Source organism: Impatiens glandulifera, chromosome 1 (assembly GCF_907164915.1).
Source record: "Impatiens glandulifera chromosome 1, dImpGla2.1, whole genome shotgun sequence".
NCBI lineage: Eukaryota > Viridiplantae > Streptophyta > Magnoliopsida > Ericales > Balsaminaceae > Impatiens > Impatiens glandulifera.
In genome coordinates this window covers 51,187,780-51,202,074 of record NC_061862.1, presented here as the reverse complement: position 1 = coordinate 51,202,074, position 14,295 = coordinate 51,187,780, and the positions used below count along the sequence as shown (strand labels likewise).

The window sequence follows — 14,295 nt, the reverse complement described above, 5'->3', positions numbered from 1 at the left end:
ATATATATAATTATTTTATTTTATTTTATAAAAATATAAAGTTTTTTGAAAATTAATATTTTGTTACCATCACTATTATTATAACTATTTTTTAAAATTATTAAAATAAAGAATGAAAGTGATTTTATTTTTATTTGATATGAGATATATGTTTGAATTAAATAACAAAAAAAATAAGTAAAAGTATATTAAAAATTATTTTGTTATCAACTTTTTCTAACAAATATGATTAATTTATTTTTTAACAAATTTAATATAATTGTTTTTGTCAAACATAACATTTTTGTTAGAAAAGTTGTATCAAATATTTTTTCTACAACTTAATTTAAAATTCAATACTATTTTTTCTTTCACTTTTTAAAAAAAGTTTGTTTCATTTAATCACATATTTTATATTAAATAAAAAATAACTTTTCACTTTTTTATTTTTATAATTTATAAAAAAAAGTTACTGTAATTATAATAGTACCAAATTTCTAAATTATTTTTCAACTACTCATTTATCTCTAACTAACTTTTAGACTTGGTAAATATTCATATGCTTAACAAAAGGAAGAGAAATTAAAAATATATATATATGTGAATCATAATTCTTCAACATATAGATCTTGAAATTTGTTCATCTAATCTTCAAGAACGCATTAATTCAGTAATCAAATCATTCTTCATTTATATTTTCTTTTCTCTGAATCATCATCATCATCCTACAATGGCGGATCTTGAAAAATTGCTATTGGAAGCAGCCGGAAGAACAAGTGGTTCATCCGGGAGGAAACGTCAGTGTTCTTCTCCACCACCTGCATCATCGAGGAGGCGACGTGATTCTGATGATGGAACTGATTCAAAAGATGATGAATCTGATGATAATCGTGGATATGTAAACAGGAAGCCTTCTGGGTCTCAAATTCCGCTTAAAAAGAGGTTAGATTCTTCAGAAAGAGATGAGAATCAAGAAGTTGACGATGATGATGATCGCGGCGGCGACAGTGAGAGTGGGGATGATGAGATTTACGGAAGTGATCTTTACAAAGATGAAGATGATAGACAAAAACTTGGTAAGATGACAGAGCTTGAACGAGAAACAATATTATCTGAACGTGCAGATAAAATCAAAGATAAGAAAATACGTGAAGATATGAAATCGAACCAAATTCTTAAGAAAACGAAGAACACGCCTCTTTCCTCGTCGGGCGGTTTGCGATCTTCGACCAGAACAACACCTACTAAAACCGCATTGATTGAATTGAAAGCAAAGCGCCAAAATAAGGTTCAAATTCTTTCCGTCTTTCTTTTTTTCAATTTTATTTCAATAAGGAATTAAGTGTCTAAGAACGAAGGAGAATAAGGTCGTGGCAGATAATATTTATCATTTCGAACTCGTATTATTTCATTTCATTTTTTACTACCACGTCAAATTATGATTTTTTTATTGGGTCAATTGAGAATTTGAATCTCTTCTTTTAAATATCGTAATTTTGTTAAAATTATACAAAACAAGGTCATGTCTTTAACAGTTTTAAACATCATTAATTTATTATTTACGTGATATTTATAAATAAATAAAAAATTCATGTCAACAATTTTAAATATCGAATTTTTAAAAGTTGGGAATTTTGACTATTGATTCTCTAAAATTTGATAACTAAAACTTTTACTTTGTTAAAATTTGATAATTAAATTAATGACATAAATATTTTATTTATTTATAAATGTCACTTAGATTATAAGTTATTGTTTCGTATAATTTTAACGATAAAAAATTTTAATTTGTGAACTTTGAATGAAGTCCAAAATCCCAACTCTCCAGCTTTGACAATTTTGCTATTTATATAATATATTCAAATATAGAAAAAACTTAAAACTTTTATAAAATAGGAATAGTAAAAAACTTTTATATATTTAATTTTATTTATTTGTGGTCGGTATAAAATCGAAAGAGACGAGACACAAATATCATTTTCGTCCGATCCAAATTATCTTAAATCAAGTCCTAAACCTGGTTTCAATGGAGTTATACATTTTTTTTTCTAAATTTTAACCGGAATCAATAGATTAAACAGTTTGATCGACACTAAACTATTCGGCCTACATTGTTTTGGACAGTTTCATGGTTTCCTTCCATACTTAATATAAATGCTTACTTTTGTCTCCAGAAGCAACAAGACTCACTTACAAAACAGGACGATTCAGGTAAGTGGAGATCAAACAAGATAGGGGCTAGTCCGAGCAGTTCGAGTGAAGACGACGACGATGGACGAATGAACGATAACAGCGACGAAGACAACAACGAGAAAACATCGAAAATTCCATCTTACGAGGATATAAAGGAGATAACTATCCGAAGATCAAAGCTAGAAAAATGGTTTATGGAGCCATTCTTCGACGAATTAATCGCAGGCTGTTTCGTTCGTGTGGGAATTGCAAAATCAAGAACCGGTCCAATCTATCGTCTCTGCTTAGTTCGAAACGTGGACGCCTCTGATCCCGACCGTCAATACAAGCTTGAAAACAAGTTGACACACAAGTATCTAAACGTAGTATGGGGAAACGAGAACTCAGCCGCTAGATGGGAGATGACAATGATTTCCAATTCACGTCCCACTAGAGAAGAATACGAGCAATGGGTAAGAGAGGTTGAACGTTACGGAGGCAGAACGCCAAACAAACAAGACATATTGGAGAAAAAAGAATCGATAGAAAAAACCAACAATTTTGTTTACAATGCCGACACGGTTAAGCAAATGTTGTTGGAGAAAAAGGCGGCAACTTGGAGACCTTTGAACGTAGCTGCGGAGAAGGATAGATTGAGGAAGGAAATCGAAGTGGCGAATAGTAAGAACAAGGTTGGTGAGGTAGCTAGGATGAAATCTAGACTTAAAGAACTCGACGAGTGTGGAAAGTCTCAAGAAAAGGATAGTAAGGCAATGAGATTATCGGAAATGAATAAGAAGAATAGGTTTGAGAATTTTAAGAATGCTTCGGAATTGAAACCGATGAAAATGAGTTTGAAAGTTGGTGAAGATGGGTATGATCCTTTTTCGAGAAGATGGACTAAGTCGGTTAACTATTATCTTCCGGTTGATGTTCCTCCTTCGGTGGTTTGTGAGGATGAGGAGGAAAAGGTGGTGTTGAGAGAAGATGATGGTTCGGGAAAGCTTGTTGATGGTGCTAGGGAAGGGCCGGTTGGTGAGTTTATGGAGTCGAGTAGTGCTCATAATTTTGATATTGTTGTGTCATTGGATGGAATTCGAAAGTTTGGTGGGGTGCAAGAAGGGCTTATGGCTAGGAAACAGAGGATTGAAGCTACGGTTGGGGTGAAGGTGCCAATGGATGATGGAAAGAAACATCCACTTACTTTGTCTGTTAGTGATTATAAACGAAGAAGGGGACTCCTTTGAATTTGTCATCAAAGGATTAAGCATTTTTTTACTTGGATAATAAATGTTTGGATTCAATAGAGAACAATGTGATCGATAATCATTTTAAAATAATAATTTAGGTAAGATTAAAAAGGTTGATACGTGATTGAACTAAAAATACTATTTGATTCATACTTAAAAACGAATTAGGTTAAAGTGGAGGTCTTAATAGAGTCGAACAGCGGACTCTATGTAAGCCATAAAAAGACCTAATATGATTAGGGTAAGTCTTTCATTTTTAATTTGCTTTTTTTTAAAGAAATATAAACTTAGTGAACTTGATAGTAACCATCTATAGATTATCCAAAGTATCATAAAATTATTATTGTTCTTTTATGTTTTTGGATAAGCAAATCCTAAACAAATGTGATCAAAATCCGGGTTATTATGCATCTCTTTCGATTTCGATGACAAAATAATTAAGGAGAAATCACTAAACTCAATATTAACGTTAACGTCCTTGATATGATATTAATTTTAATTAATTTACTGCCAAATTAATAATCTATTAATCAGTCAGATCACGTGAATCTTTCAAATAATCCAAAATCAAACGAGGCTAAGCGTGTGAAGAACTATTAATTACTTATATAATTTGTAAATTATTTTTTAAAAAATGATGTGGTGTTTTTTAAAAGAAAAGTAGGATATTTTAAATAAATAAATAATATATATTTTAATTAATAAATTAAATTAAAGTGATTATTAAAACTAAAGAAATAATAATTCTCACCTATTGAATTGTTTACCACTTTTTATTGTTGAGATATTTTATATTTAATTTTGGCCCAACTAATATTTATATCTTTAATTTAGACTTCAGAGGTGGAATATTGAATCTTGTTCCAACCAACTTGTCCTTTTTAATTCGTAGACAGTAACACTGACATTGAGTGTTGTCTTCTTGTCCCATTTAATTCACTTTGGACCACAATTATTACAAAAATCTATTCTACTTCTTATTTTTGATATAACACACATTTATATCAGAAGCTTGAACCATGAAAACCCTAATAATAATAATTTCACTTAACATTTGGATAATTTGTATCATAAATCAAAATACAATAATTATATTAGTTGCTTATATATTTTTAACATAATTTGATTTTTTTTCATAGATAACAACTCAGAAAAAATTGAAGATTCTGCTTCGTCTCTTTTGTTAGGTTTAATATACAAAATATAACCGTAAGAGTTTAAACCGAACTAGTCAAACCACATCTAATACAAAAATTTTGTGGAATCGATACCAACGGATCGATTGGTCGGTTCAGCGCCACTAAAATCGGTTAACACAACCCGTTATTTAAAAAATAAGATTAAATAAGATGGGTGTAAATAACATTTAACCTAGGTCTTTATAAATGACTCGTTTATCCTGTTTGGCAACCCAGTAATTTTACTTTTATTATCCCCGCCATAATAATATATAAAACATCAATATTTATCCATTACATTGCCATCCCGTGATTTTTCTGACCCAATCAGAATAAAACTATCTAGATTTATGTATATATATAAGCAGACATTACATATTTACATTTTTACTTAAAAATATTTTTTTTTACTCTTTTATTTTTGTGTGGATAACATGCTTTTTAAACCAGGTATTCTTTTTGAGAAACTAAGCTATTTTTTAATTTTGTAAGTAAAATCATTGCCACTCAAATTATACTCTCGTGTTTTTTTGTGATACCAATTTGATTTTATTTAAATAAAAGAAGTTTTAAACTTTTAGTAAAATTGAACAAAAAAATCTTAAATAAAACGCTTGTTATTTAAACTAGCTTAGTGTTGACTTAAAATAATTTGTTATTAAAATAGTTTAAGTGATAAAATTAATTTTAAAAAAATTATAAGGATATAAAAACAAAAATAAAAAAATAAAAATCATTCTAGATTGTTGTATTGACAAAGTGGTGAGTTATTAATTTGCTAGAAATTGAGTTAAAATAATAATAGGTTATGAATTTAAAATTTTGTTTGTTAAAATGAATAGACTTTGATTTAAATTAAAAAATAAAATTATTTTGGTTAGATGAATAAAATAATTAGATGGTTTAAATAATATGGGAGAAATTGCGAAACTTTAAGTTCTCATTTAAGATGATAAATACATGAAGAATAGTGTATATCTCGTTTTTTAATGGAGTGTCATGCATGCATGAATAGATTTTGACAGATGATAAATATATGAAAAATAGTGTATTATGGCACGTCATTGTAAATGTGTCATAAAAAAATTGGAGTCGACGTCTCACTTACTCTTACACTGTGATTGAGTAATTGCGATTTGGAGCTTATTATGGAACATGACTAATATTTAATGTGTTATACCGAAATTCATAGTTATTGATTTATAAAAAATTATAAGGATATAAAAAAAAAAAAAAAAAATCATTCTAGATTGTTGTATTGGCAAAGTGGTGAATTATTAATTTGCTAGAAATTGAGTTAAAATAATAATAGGCTATCAATTTAAAATTTTGTTTGATAAAATTAGTAGATTTCGATTTAAATTAAAAAATAAAATAATTTTTTTTTTAGATGAATAAAATAATTGGATGGTTTAAATAATATGAGAGAAGTTGTGGAGCTTTAAATTCTCATCGAAGATCTCGTTTTTTGATGGAGTGTCATGCATGCATGAATAGATTTTGATAGATGATAAATACATGAAAAATAGTGTATTATGGCACGTCGTTGTAAATGTGTCATGAGTCAATGTCTCACTTGCTCTTACACTGTGATGGGGTGATTGCGATTTGGAGCTTATTATGGAACATGACTGATATTTAGTGGGTTATGTCGGAATTCATCGTTAGTTGTTGGTGTGGATAGTGAAATGAGTTTGGTTGGTCTAAATTGTTGAGTCTCTATCTCGCTTATTTTCTGGTGGACCAATTGGTTTGAAACGAACCGTAAAACATTCATTCGTTATCGATCGATGCTTTTAATTCATAATTATATTATTATGATCGAGGAGGTTTCATTTGATAAACCAGTTGAGGCAGTTAAGAGATTCATTGTTCTTTTTGTTTGATTATTAATAAACTATTTTGTGTTGTGTTTTTTCTTAATTTTTATAATTTTTTTTTTGAGTTTAATTACTTTCATTTACATCATTATTTTGCATAAACCATTAAAAAAATATATTTTTAAATAATCAAATAACTGAAGTTCAAACAAATCCTAAGGTTTCATTCTTACAAAAATAAAGGTGTACCCTTTTTAAAAACATAAATCAACTCCTCCATACAAAAAGATGAAACCTTTCGTTTTCATTTGCCGCCTTCGCCATTAATATGCTTCCTCCAGTCTCGCTCTCTCTTCTCTTAGAGAGAGAACAATTGGAGTCTCGCAAGAATGAATCCTCCGTCAAATCATCCATGGATCATTTTCTCTCTCTTCGTAGTAGGAATTCTCTACTCGCCTTTCTTACCCTAATTCTGTTCCTTCTCCTAATTTACAATGGTGCCGCCATTTTCTGCATCAATCTCCCTTCTTTTTCCAAAATCTCGTCGGAAAATGTCTCTGGGTTCGCAACAAAATGGTCTCTTTCTTCCTCAAAGATGTCTTCCACTGTTATGCTCTCAGTTGAAAAAGAAAACCCATCTCCTTTACTCGAGAACCCTCTTTCCAATTTTATAAAACGGAGCCGAAGAAGAAAGCCACTGTTTCAGTCGAAGCCTCAGATGAAGCAGTTTTCTACTAGAGTGAAGGATTTCTTCAATAACACTTCTTTCAAATCTCCATGTAAGCCTCGTTTTTTCATGACTTGGATTTCTTCTCTCGATTCATTTGGGGAGAGAGAGTTATTATCTATTGGGAGTGTGTTTAAGTCTCACCCAACTGGTTGCCTCATAATAGTATCAAACTCAATGGATTCCACCGCAGGATTGCAAATTTTGAGACCATTTCTAGACATGGGTTTTCGAGTTACTGCAATTTCACCTGATTTTGATTATCTCTTCAAGAACACAGAAGCTGAAACGTGGTTTAGTAACCTAAAGAATGGTAATATCGATCCAGGAGAGGTGTCTCTAGGACAAAACCTTTCAAATTTGCTTAGATTATCTCTGCTCTATAAATTTGGAGGAATATACATCGATTCCGATTTGATTGTTATCAAAAGTTTCAATAAACTGCGGAATTGTATTGGTGCACAAACAACTGACCCAGAAACTGGAAATTGGAGCAGACTTAATAATGCAGCCCTAGTGTTTGATAAAATGCATCCTCTTCTTTTCAAGTTCATCCAAGAATTTGCTCTCACATTCAATGGAAACAAATGGGGTCATAATGGACCTTATTTAGTTTCGAGAGTTGTTTCAAGGGTGAGTGGAAGGCCAGGATTTAATTTCTCAATCTTAAATCCAATTGCTTTCTATCCTGTATATTGGAGCAGAGTAGACAGCCTCTTCCATGGGCCACAGAATGAGACTCATCGAAAATGGTTGGATTCTAAATTCGATCAAATTCAAGGCCAGAGTTACGCAGTTCATCTATGGAACAGACAAAGCAAAGAGATTAAGATAGAGGAAGGAAGCATCATCAGACGTATAGCTCAAGAACATTGTATCTTCTCCATTAATGCTTCAGAGCCTGTAAGTATTCAATCTTTGTAATTCTACAAATACTTATTCTGTGGGTTATAAATGGATTATCTCAATCTATTCCCCACATGTACTATGTTATTATTATTATATAGAACATGTTTTTGTGTATTTCTTGGAATGAAGATATAATTTTGTCGTTTCGTTTCTGTATTTGATAATATAACTCAATTGAATATAGTTTGATTAGTTTCCTTGTCTTAGTGAAGAATTGATTCATATTTGGTGTTCTTGAAATTTCATAATGCTTCTTAATCAGAAATAGTCTTCAAAAAAGTTCAAAATATCATTGGAAGCTGTTGGGGACCTAGGGTTGGTTGTTGATTCTTTATGAATGCCAATCAAAGAAACTCTCATTGGGTGCATGTGCAGTTAGGGCCCATGAGAATATCTCTCTTTTTTTCTGGTGTTTGGATATTCTTTGTGCCAAGTATATTTTGGATTCACACGAGTAGTGTTGGCGATGTAATTGTTCTTCCGATTAGAGGGGGTGCCCGGTTGGGCTCAGTGAAATCTTCTTGAAGAGATCTACACACTGTCCAAATTTTAGCGATAATTGGGGCAATTTTTAGTGTAATCAAACCATCTAAATGTTTCGATAGTATTAGTTGTAGGAGTGAACATGGAATCATGATAATGTTTTTCTTTTTCTTTACATCATTGTCTAGTTGTCTTTCTTAGTGCTATCACTCTCATGTTTTCATTTACTTTATCTTCTTTCCCACATCACTTATTTATTGTTATCACATGAACTCCACATCTTCCAAATCACATTAAAAGTTCATAGAGAAAAATGTTTATAATGAGGAGTGATATAACTTAAATACATAATTTAATTTGAAAATTTATTATTTAAATCTTACTAGAGGTCATATATAGATAATTATTTAACAATTATATTAATATAAGTGATAGTTAGGACTCATTAGAGTTATTTAATTAATTCAATTCAAAAAATATTATCTCACTCCTAGTCACATCATTACGGTTTTGAATATTTAAAACCCTATTGATCTCCAACATAATTTTCATCATGAATTGTAAGGTAAGATTATATAAAGGAAGGATTCAAAGATCAATTATGAGATATACAGAAATACAAATCAATGTAAAAAGCTATATAATCAATTAGTAAAACATTATGATTGAACACTTTCTCCTAATGAGTAATGAGGCCAACAACAAGTTTTATTTTCTTAAAAAGAATAAATAATAAAGCCAGTTAGAATTAGATATGATGGACAATAAAAATGAAGACAAATTAATTTGCTCTATAAAAAGATGCAGTTTGAGAATTAAGAATGAGATTTAGTCAATGATTGTAGAAGCATTACACTTATTTAATCATCTTGAAATAATAAGTCTCTTCTAAAAGAATTACACAAAGTAATTATAACATATATTTATTTGCATGTTTTTTAAACTTTTCAAATTTACACCTAAAATTATATTCCAATTTATATATATATATAGATATAGATATCCTTAATTTCAAAGTGTTAAAAATAAAATTAAAAATAATATATATATATATATATATATATATTTCGAACATGCAACATAACAAAAATAAGTACACCCCTTTAACCAACTAAGCTAATAAGACTATATATTTTAAATTCAATACAAAATTTGATAAACGTGGGATATTAACACAATATAAGTTCAATTTTTTAATTAACTAATATATATATAATGATGCTTAATTTTAAAGTGTCTGAATTGTCGAGTGAGAGTTGTGATTAATTTTGATATATATATAAATGGATACTTAGATCCGAATTTTGGGTTGACCTACCCAAACTTAAAAAGGTTAAAAATAAAATTAAAAATGTTATAGATATGTTTCGAATTTACAATATAACAAAACAAGTACAACCAAGAATTAATAAATTTTATAAATAAAATTTTAATTATATTATTTTAAAATAATAAATATTTATTATATATTTTCAAATTCATTCTCTTTTAATTCTCTAATTAATAAATTAAATATATAGTAATCGCAAAAATTAATAAATTTTATAAATACAATTTTAATTATATATATATATATAATAATAATAATAATGCTTAAATTTAAATTATTTGGATTGTCGGGGGCACATAGTTAATTTGGATCCTAGTGTGAGTATAAATGAGTACGGCTTGTATGGGTTAAACCGTGGGTTGCGTGAGAATAAATGAGTACGGCCTCTAAAGGTCAAACCATGGGCTGATTTGAATAAAAAAACAGTTAAAATTTTTCATATTCTTTCTTTCATTTATCTCCCAACTAATAAATGAAATGTATAATAATATTAACAACTTAATAAATTTTAAGAATAAAATTTAATTTAATTAAAATAATAAGTGTTCATTAATAGAATTATATATATATATATTACACCATTTTTTAAAATTATATATATTTTTATTTTTTATTTTTAACTAATAAATGAAACATTAACAATTTAAGAATTAATCAATTTTAAATATATAAAATTAATTTAGTTATATTAACATAATAAATATATATATATAAATTTATATAAATATATATATATATCAATAATTTTATTTGTATTAATTATTTTTATATTATTATATTATATATATGAACCATTTTATAAAATTATATTATATATATATATATAATCATCTATTTAAAACTTAATTTACAATATATTTAAATACAAATAAATTATTATTTTTGATATTTCACGAGTAACTAATATTTTTATACTGAAAAAATAGTTAAAAATAAATTAATCTTTTTGATTATTTATCTACATTTTATATTTAACACAAAATGATAAATAATACTTTTTATATTGAAAATATAGTTTTAGCTTATTAATAAAAAGAGTATAATGTTATTTGTAAAATTTATAAAAAAAAATTACAATTTTATTAGTTATAAAATATATATACAACAATATGTATACACAAATTTATAAATAAAACACATCAATCATAAGTGGTCTAATGGTTAAAGTGATCATCTTATTGAGCTTTTGGGTCCAACCCAATAAAGCATTTAATTAAACAAACAAAAACTAAGAATGATGCTCATTCTATCTCTACTAGAGAGAACATTCTGCAAAGAAGAGAAGAAACAAAGAAAAAGAAATAGAGGAAGAAGAAGAGAAGGAGGCAATAGATCTCTTATATTTTCACCTTCAGGTTCCAATTTCTTGTTATTTTATATCCAGACTAACCTGAGTCTAAATGAAATTGGTTTTCTCTGTTTGTATACCTCAACTTTGGGTTTAAAGTTGAGAAGAATATTTGTATCCGTTTCTTGTTTATAGTGAAATTTGCCGGTTAGCCCCGTGGTTTTACCCTCCAAATTGAGAGGATTTTCCACGTAAATCTGATGTTTTTTTTGAAGAGTGTTTTTGTAGGTTGAGATGGAAGGCAATATCACAATAATCATGTTGACAAATAATAACTAGCTGATTTGGAAATCCAAAATGGAGGATATCCTTTACTGTAAAAACTTGTATGAGTTGGTTGAAGGAGATAGTGCGAAGCCAAAAGATATGTCTGACGGTGATTGGACAAAATTGAACCGGAAAGTAGTTGGCACAATCAAACAGTGGCTTGATGATAGCGTGTACCACCATGTAGCAAGTGAGAAGAGTGCACATGAGTTGTGGAAGAAGCTGAAGTCATTGTATGAGCAGAAAATAGCAGGTAACAAAGCATTTCTAATTCGAAAGTTAGTAAATTTGAAATTCAGAGAAGGTGCGGGTGTTGCTGAGCATTTAAATGAGTTCCAGAGCTTTATTAATCAATTGTCAGTGATGGAGATGACCTTAGAAGATGAGCTACAAGCCTTATTGCTCTTGGGATCATTGCCCGATAGTTGGGAGACATTGGTTGTGACGGTCAGTAATGCAACTCTGAATGGTGTTCTTACTATGAGTATAATTACTAACAGCTTGTTCAATGAGAAGACAAGAAGGAAGTCAACTAATACAAATAGTGCACAAACCCTTTGTCATAGAGAACATAGGAAGAGCTGAATATCGACAACAATCAAGTGGCCATAGAAAGTCTAGAGTCAGATCAAAATCTAAGGGAAGACAATGTTATCACTATGATAAAGAAGGTCACATGAAGAAAAATTATAGAGCCTAGAAAAAGACTACAAAATGAAGACAAAAATCAGAAGAAAGATGATGAGAACATAAATATCACAACCACAGTAACTGCAGATGATGTAGTGATTCTTTCTTATGAAAAAGAACGATATCTACATGTAGAAAGTCACCAAGGAGTTGAGTGGATAGTTGATATAGGTGTTTGTTATCATGCTACACCAAATAGAGAGTTCTTCACGATTTACAAGGCTGGAGATCTTGGTACAATGAAGATGGGTAATACTAGTCACTCGAGCATTGTGGGTATTGGTGATATTTGTTTGCAGACAGAGTTGGGACATCAGTTAACACTGAAAGATGTGTGACATATTCCTGATTTGCATCTAAACTTAATATCAGGTGATGTATTGGACAAAGATAGATTCAAGAATTACCTTGGTAGTGGAGAATGAAAGCTCATCAAGGGATCAATTATTGTAGCAAAAGGGAAGTCGTGGCACTCCTTATACCGAATTCATGTGAAGATACTCAAGAATGGGTTGAATGCAGTACAAGTTGAAAGCTCTTTAAATCTGTGGCATCAACGTCTCGACCACATGAGTGAGAAAGAGCTACGAATTCTGGTGAGGAAGCTTCACATCCCCTCAACCAAAGACGAGGTTCTGGATCTATACAACTACTGCCCATTTGGTAAGAAACCCAAAATCTCTTTTAGTCAAACATCAGAAAGGAAACATAACGTGCTGGACTTGGTTCATTCTGATGTGTGTGGTCCTTTTGAGGATGAGTCATTGGGTGACAATCGATACTTTCTAACATTTATTGATGATACATCTAGAAAGGTGTGGGTTTATTTAATGAGAATGAAAGACCACCTAGGTATTTAATTATTTTCAAGAGTTCCATGTCATGGTAGAAAGAGAGACCGACAATAAGTTGAAATGTCTTCGCTCTGATAACGGGGGAGAGTATACCTCCAAGGAGTTTAAAGAATATTATATAAAATATGAAATTCGACATGAGAAAACAGTGTCTGAAACTCCACAACTCAATGGTGTGGCTTAGAGAATGAATCACACCATTATAGAAAAGGTGAGATGCATGCTAAAGATGACAAAGTTGCCAAAGCAGTTTTGGGCAGAAGTAGTTCGCACATCATGTTATCTCATAAACAGGTCACCCTCTGTTCCTTTAAAGTTTGAAATACCAGAAAGAGTATGGTCTAAGAAGAATATTTCATACTCGCATCTAAGGGTGTTTGGATGCAAAGCATATGTGCATATTTCAAAGGAGCAAAGATCCAAGTTGGATGATAAAGCAATTCTATGTATTTTTCTTGGATATGGAAATGAGGAATTTGGGTACAGATTATGAGACCCATAAAAGAAAAGAATTGTTAGATGTAGAGATGTTGTGTTCTTTGAGGGTCAGAATGGGATAAATCTAGAAATCAACGAGAAGTTAGAGAGAGTTGATGAGTCCATAAAACTCATACAAATTCCTTCACATGTACAGTCAACAGTAATAGATGAAGATGAACATAATGAATAAGCCACTGAGGAAACCTCAGACATGAATGATAGTAATGATGATGAGACTGTTTATGATGTTTTTGAGTAGAGGGAGCAACATCATCAAGATGAGCCAGAAGAGCCCCTATTAAGAAGGTCTGAAAGAGAGCATCAACCTTCTAAAATGTACCATTCTTCAGAGTATATTCTATTGACAGAAGAAGGAGAGTCAAAATATTTTCAGGAGCACAAGTTCATAAAGACAAAGTTAAGTGGCAAAATTCAATGAAAGATGAGATGAATTCATTGCAAGAAATGAGCACATATGAGGTGGTGGAACTTCCTAAGGGACGAAAGACATTGAGAAACAAATGGGTGTTCAAGCTAAGAGAGATGAAAATGGAGAAGTTATGAAGTACAAAGCTCGACCTGTTGTAAAGGGTTTTGGACAGAAACAAGGCGTCGACTTTGAGGAGATTTTCTCACAAGTAGTAAAGATGACTTCCATTCGTACAGTGTTAGGTCTAGTAGCTAACTTAGACCTTGAGCTTGAGAAACTTGATGTAAAAACTACATTTCTTCATGGTAATTTGGAAAAAGAGATCTACATGGTACAACTAGAGGTATTTGAAGTGCAAGAAAAGGAGAACATGATTTG

General features: G+C 30.2%; 2 protein-coding genes across 2 annotated transcripts; both read left to right on the top strand.

Annotated features, from left to right (window-relative positions):
- The first annotated feature begins 709 nt into the window (after positions 1–709).
- LOC124922305 (protein RTF1 homolog) lies at positions 710–3,411 on the top strand. The gene is made up of 2 exons (XM_047463040.1): positions 710–1,267; positions 2,154–3,411. The coding sequence occupies exons 1-2, from the start codon at positions 710–712 to the stop codon at positions 3,396–3,398; spliced, it is 1,803 nt and encodes a 600-aa protein (XP_047318996.1). The 3' UTR covers positions 3,399–3,411.
- Positions 3,412–6,712: 3,301 nt separating this feature from the next.
- On the top strand, positions 6,713–8,241 carry LOC124927740 (lactosylceramide 4-alpha-galactosyltransferase-like). The gene has a single exon (XM_047468206.1). It carries the CDS (start codon positions 6,728–6,730, stop codon positions 8,048–8,050), a length of 1,323 nt encoding a protein of 440 aa, XP_047324162.1. The 5' UTR covers positions 6,713–6,727; the 3' UTR covers positions 8,051–8,241.
- Positions 8,242–14,295: the final 6,054 nt, after the last annotated feature.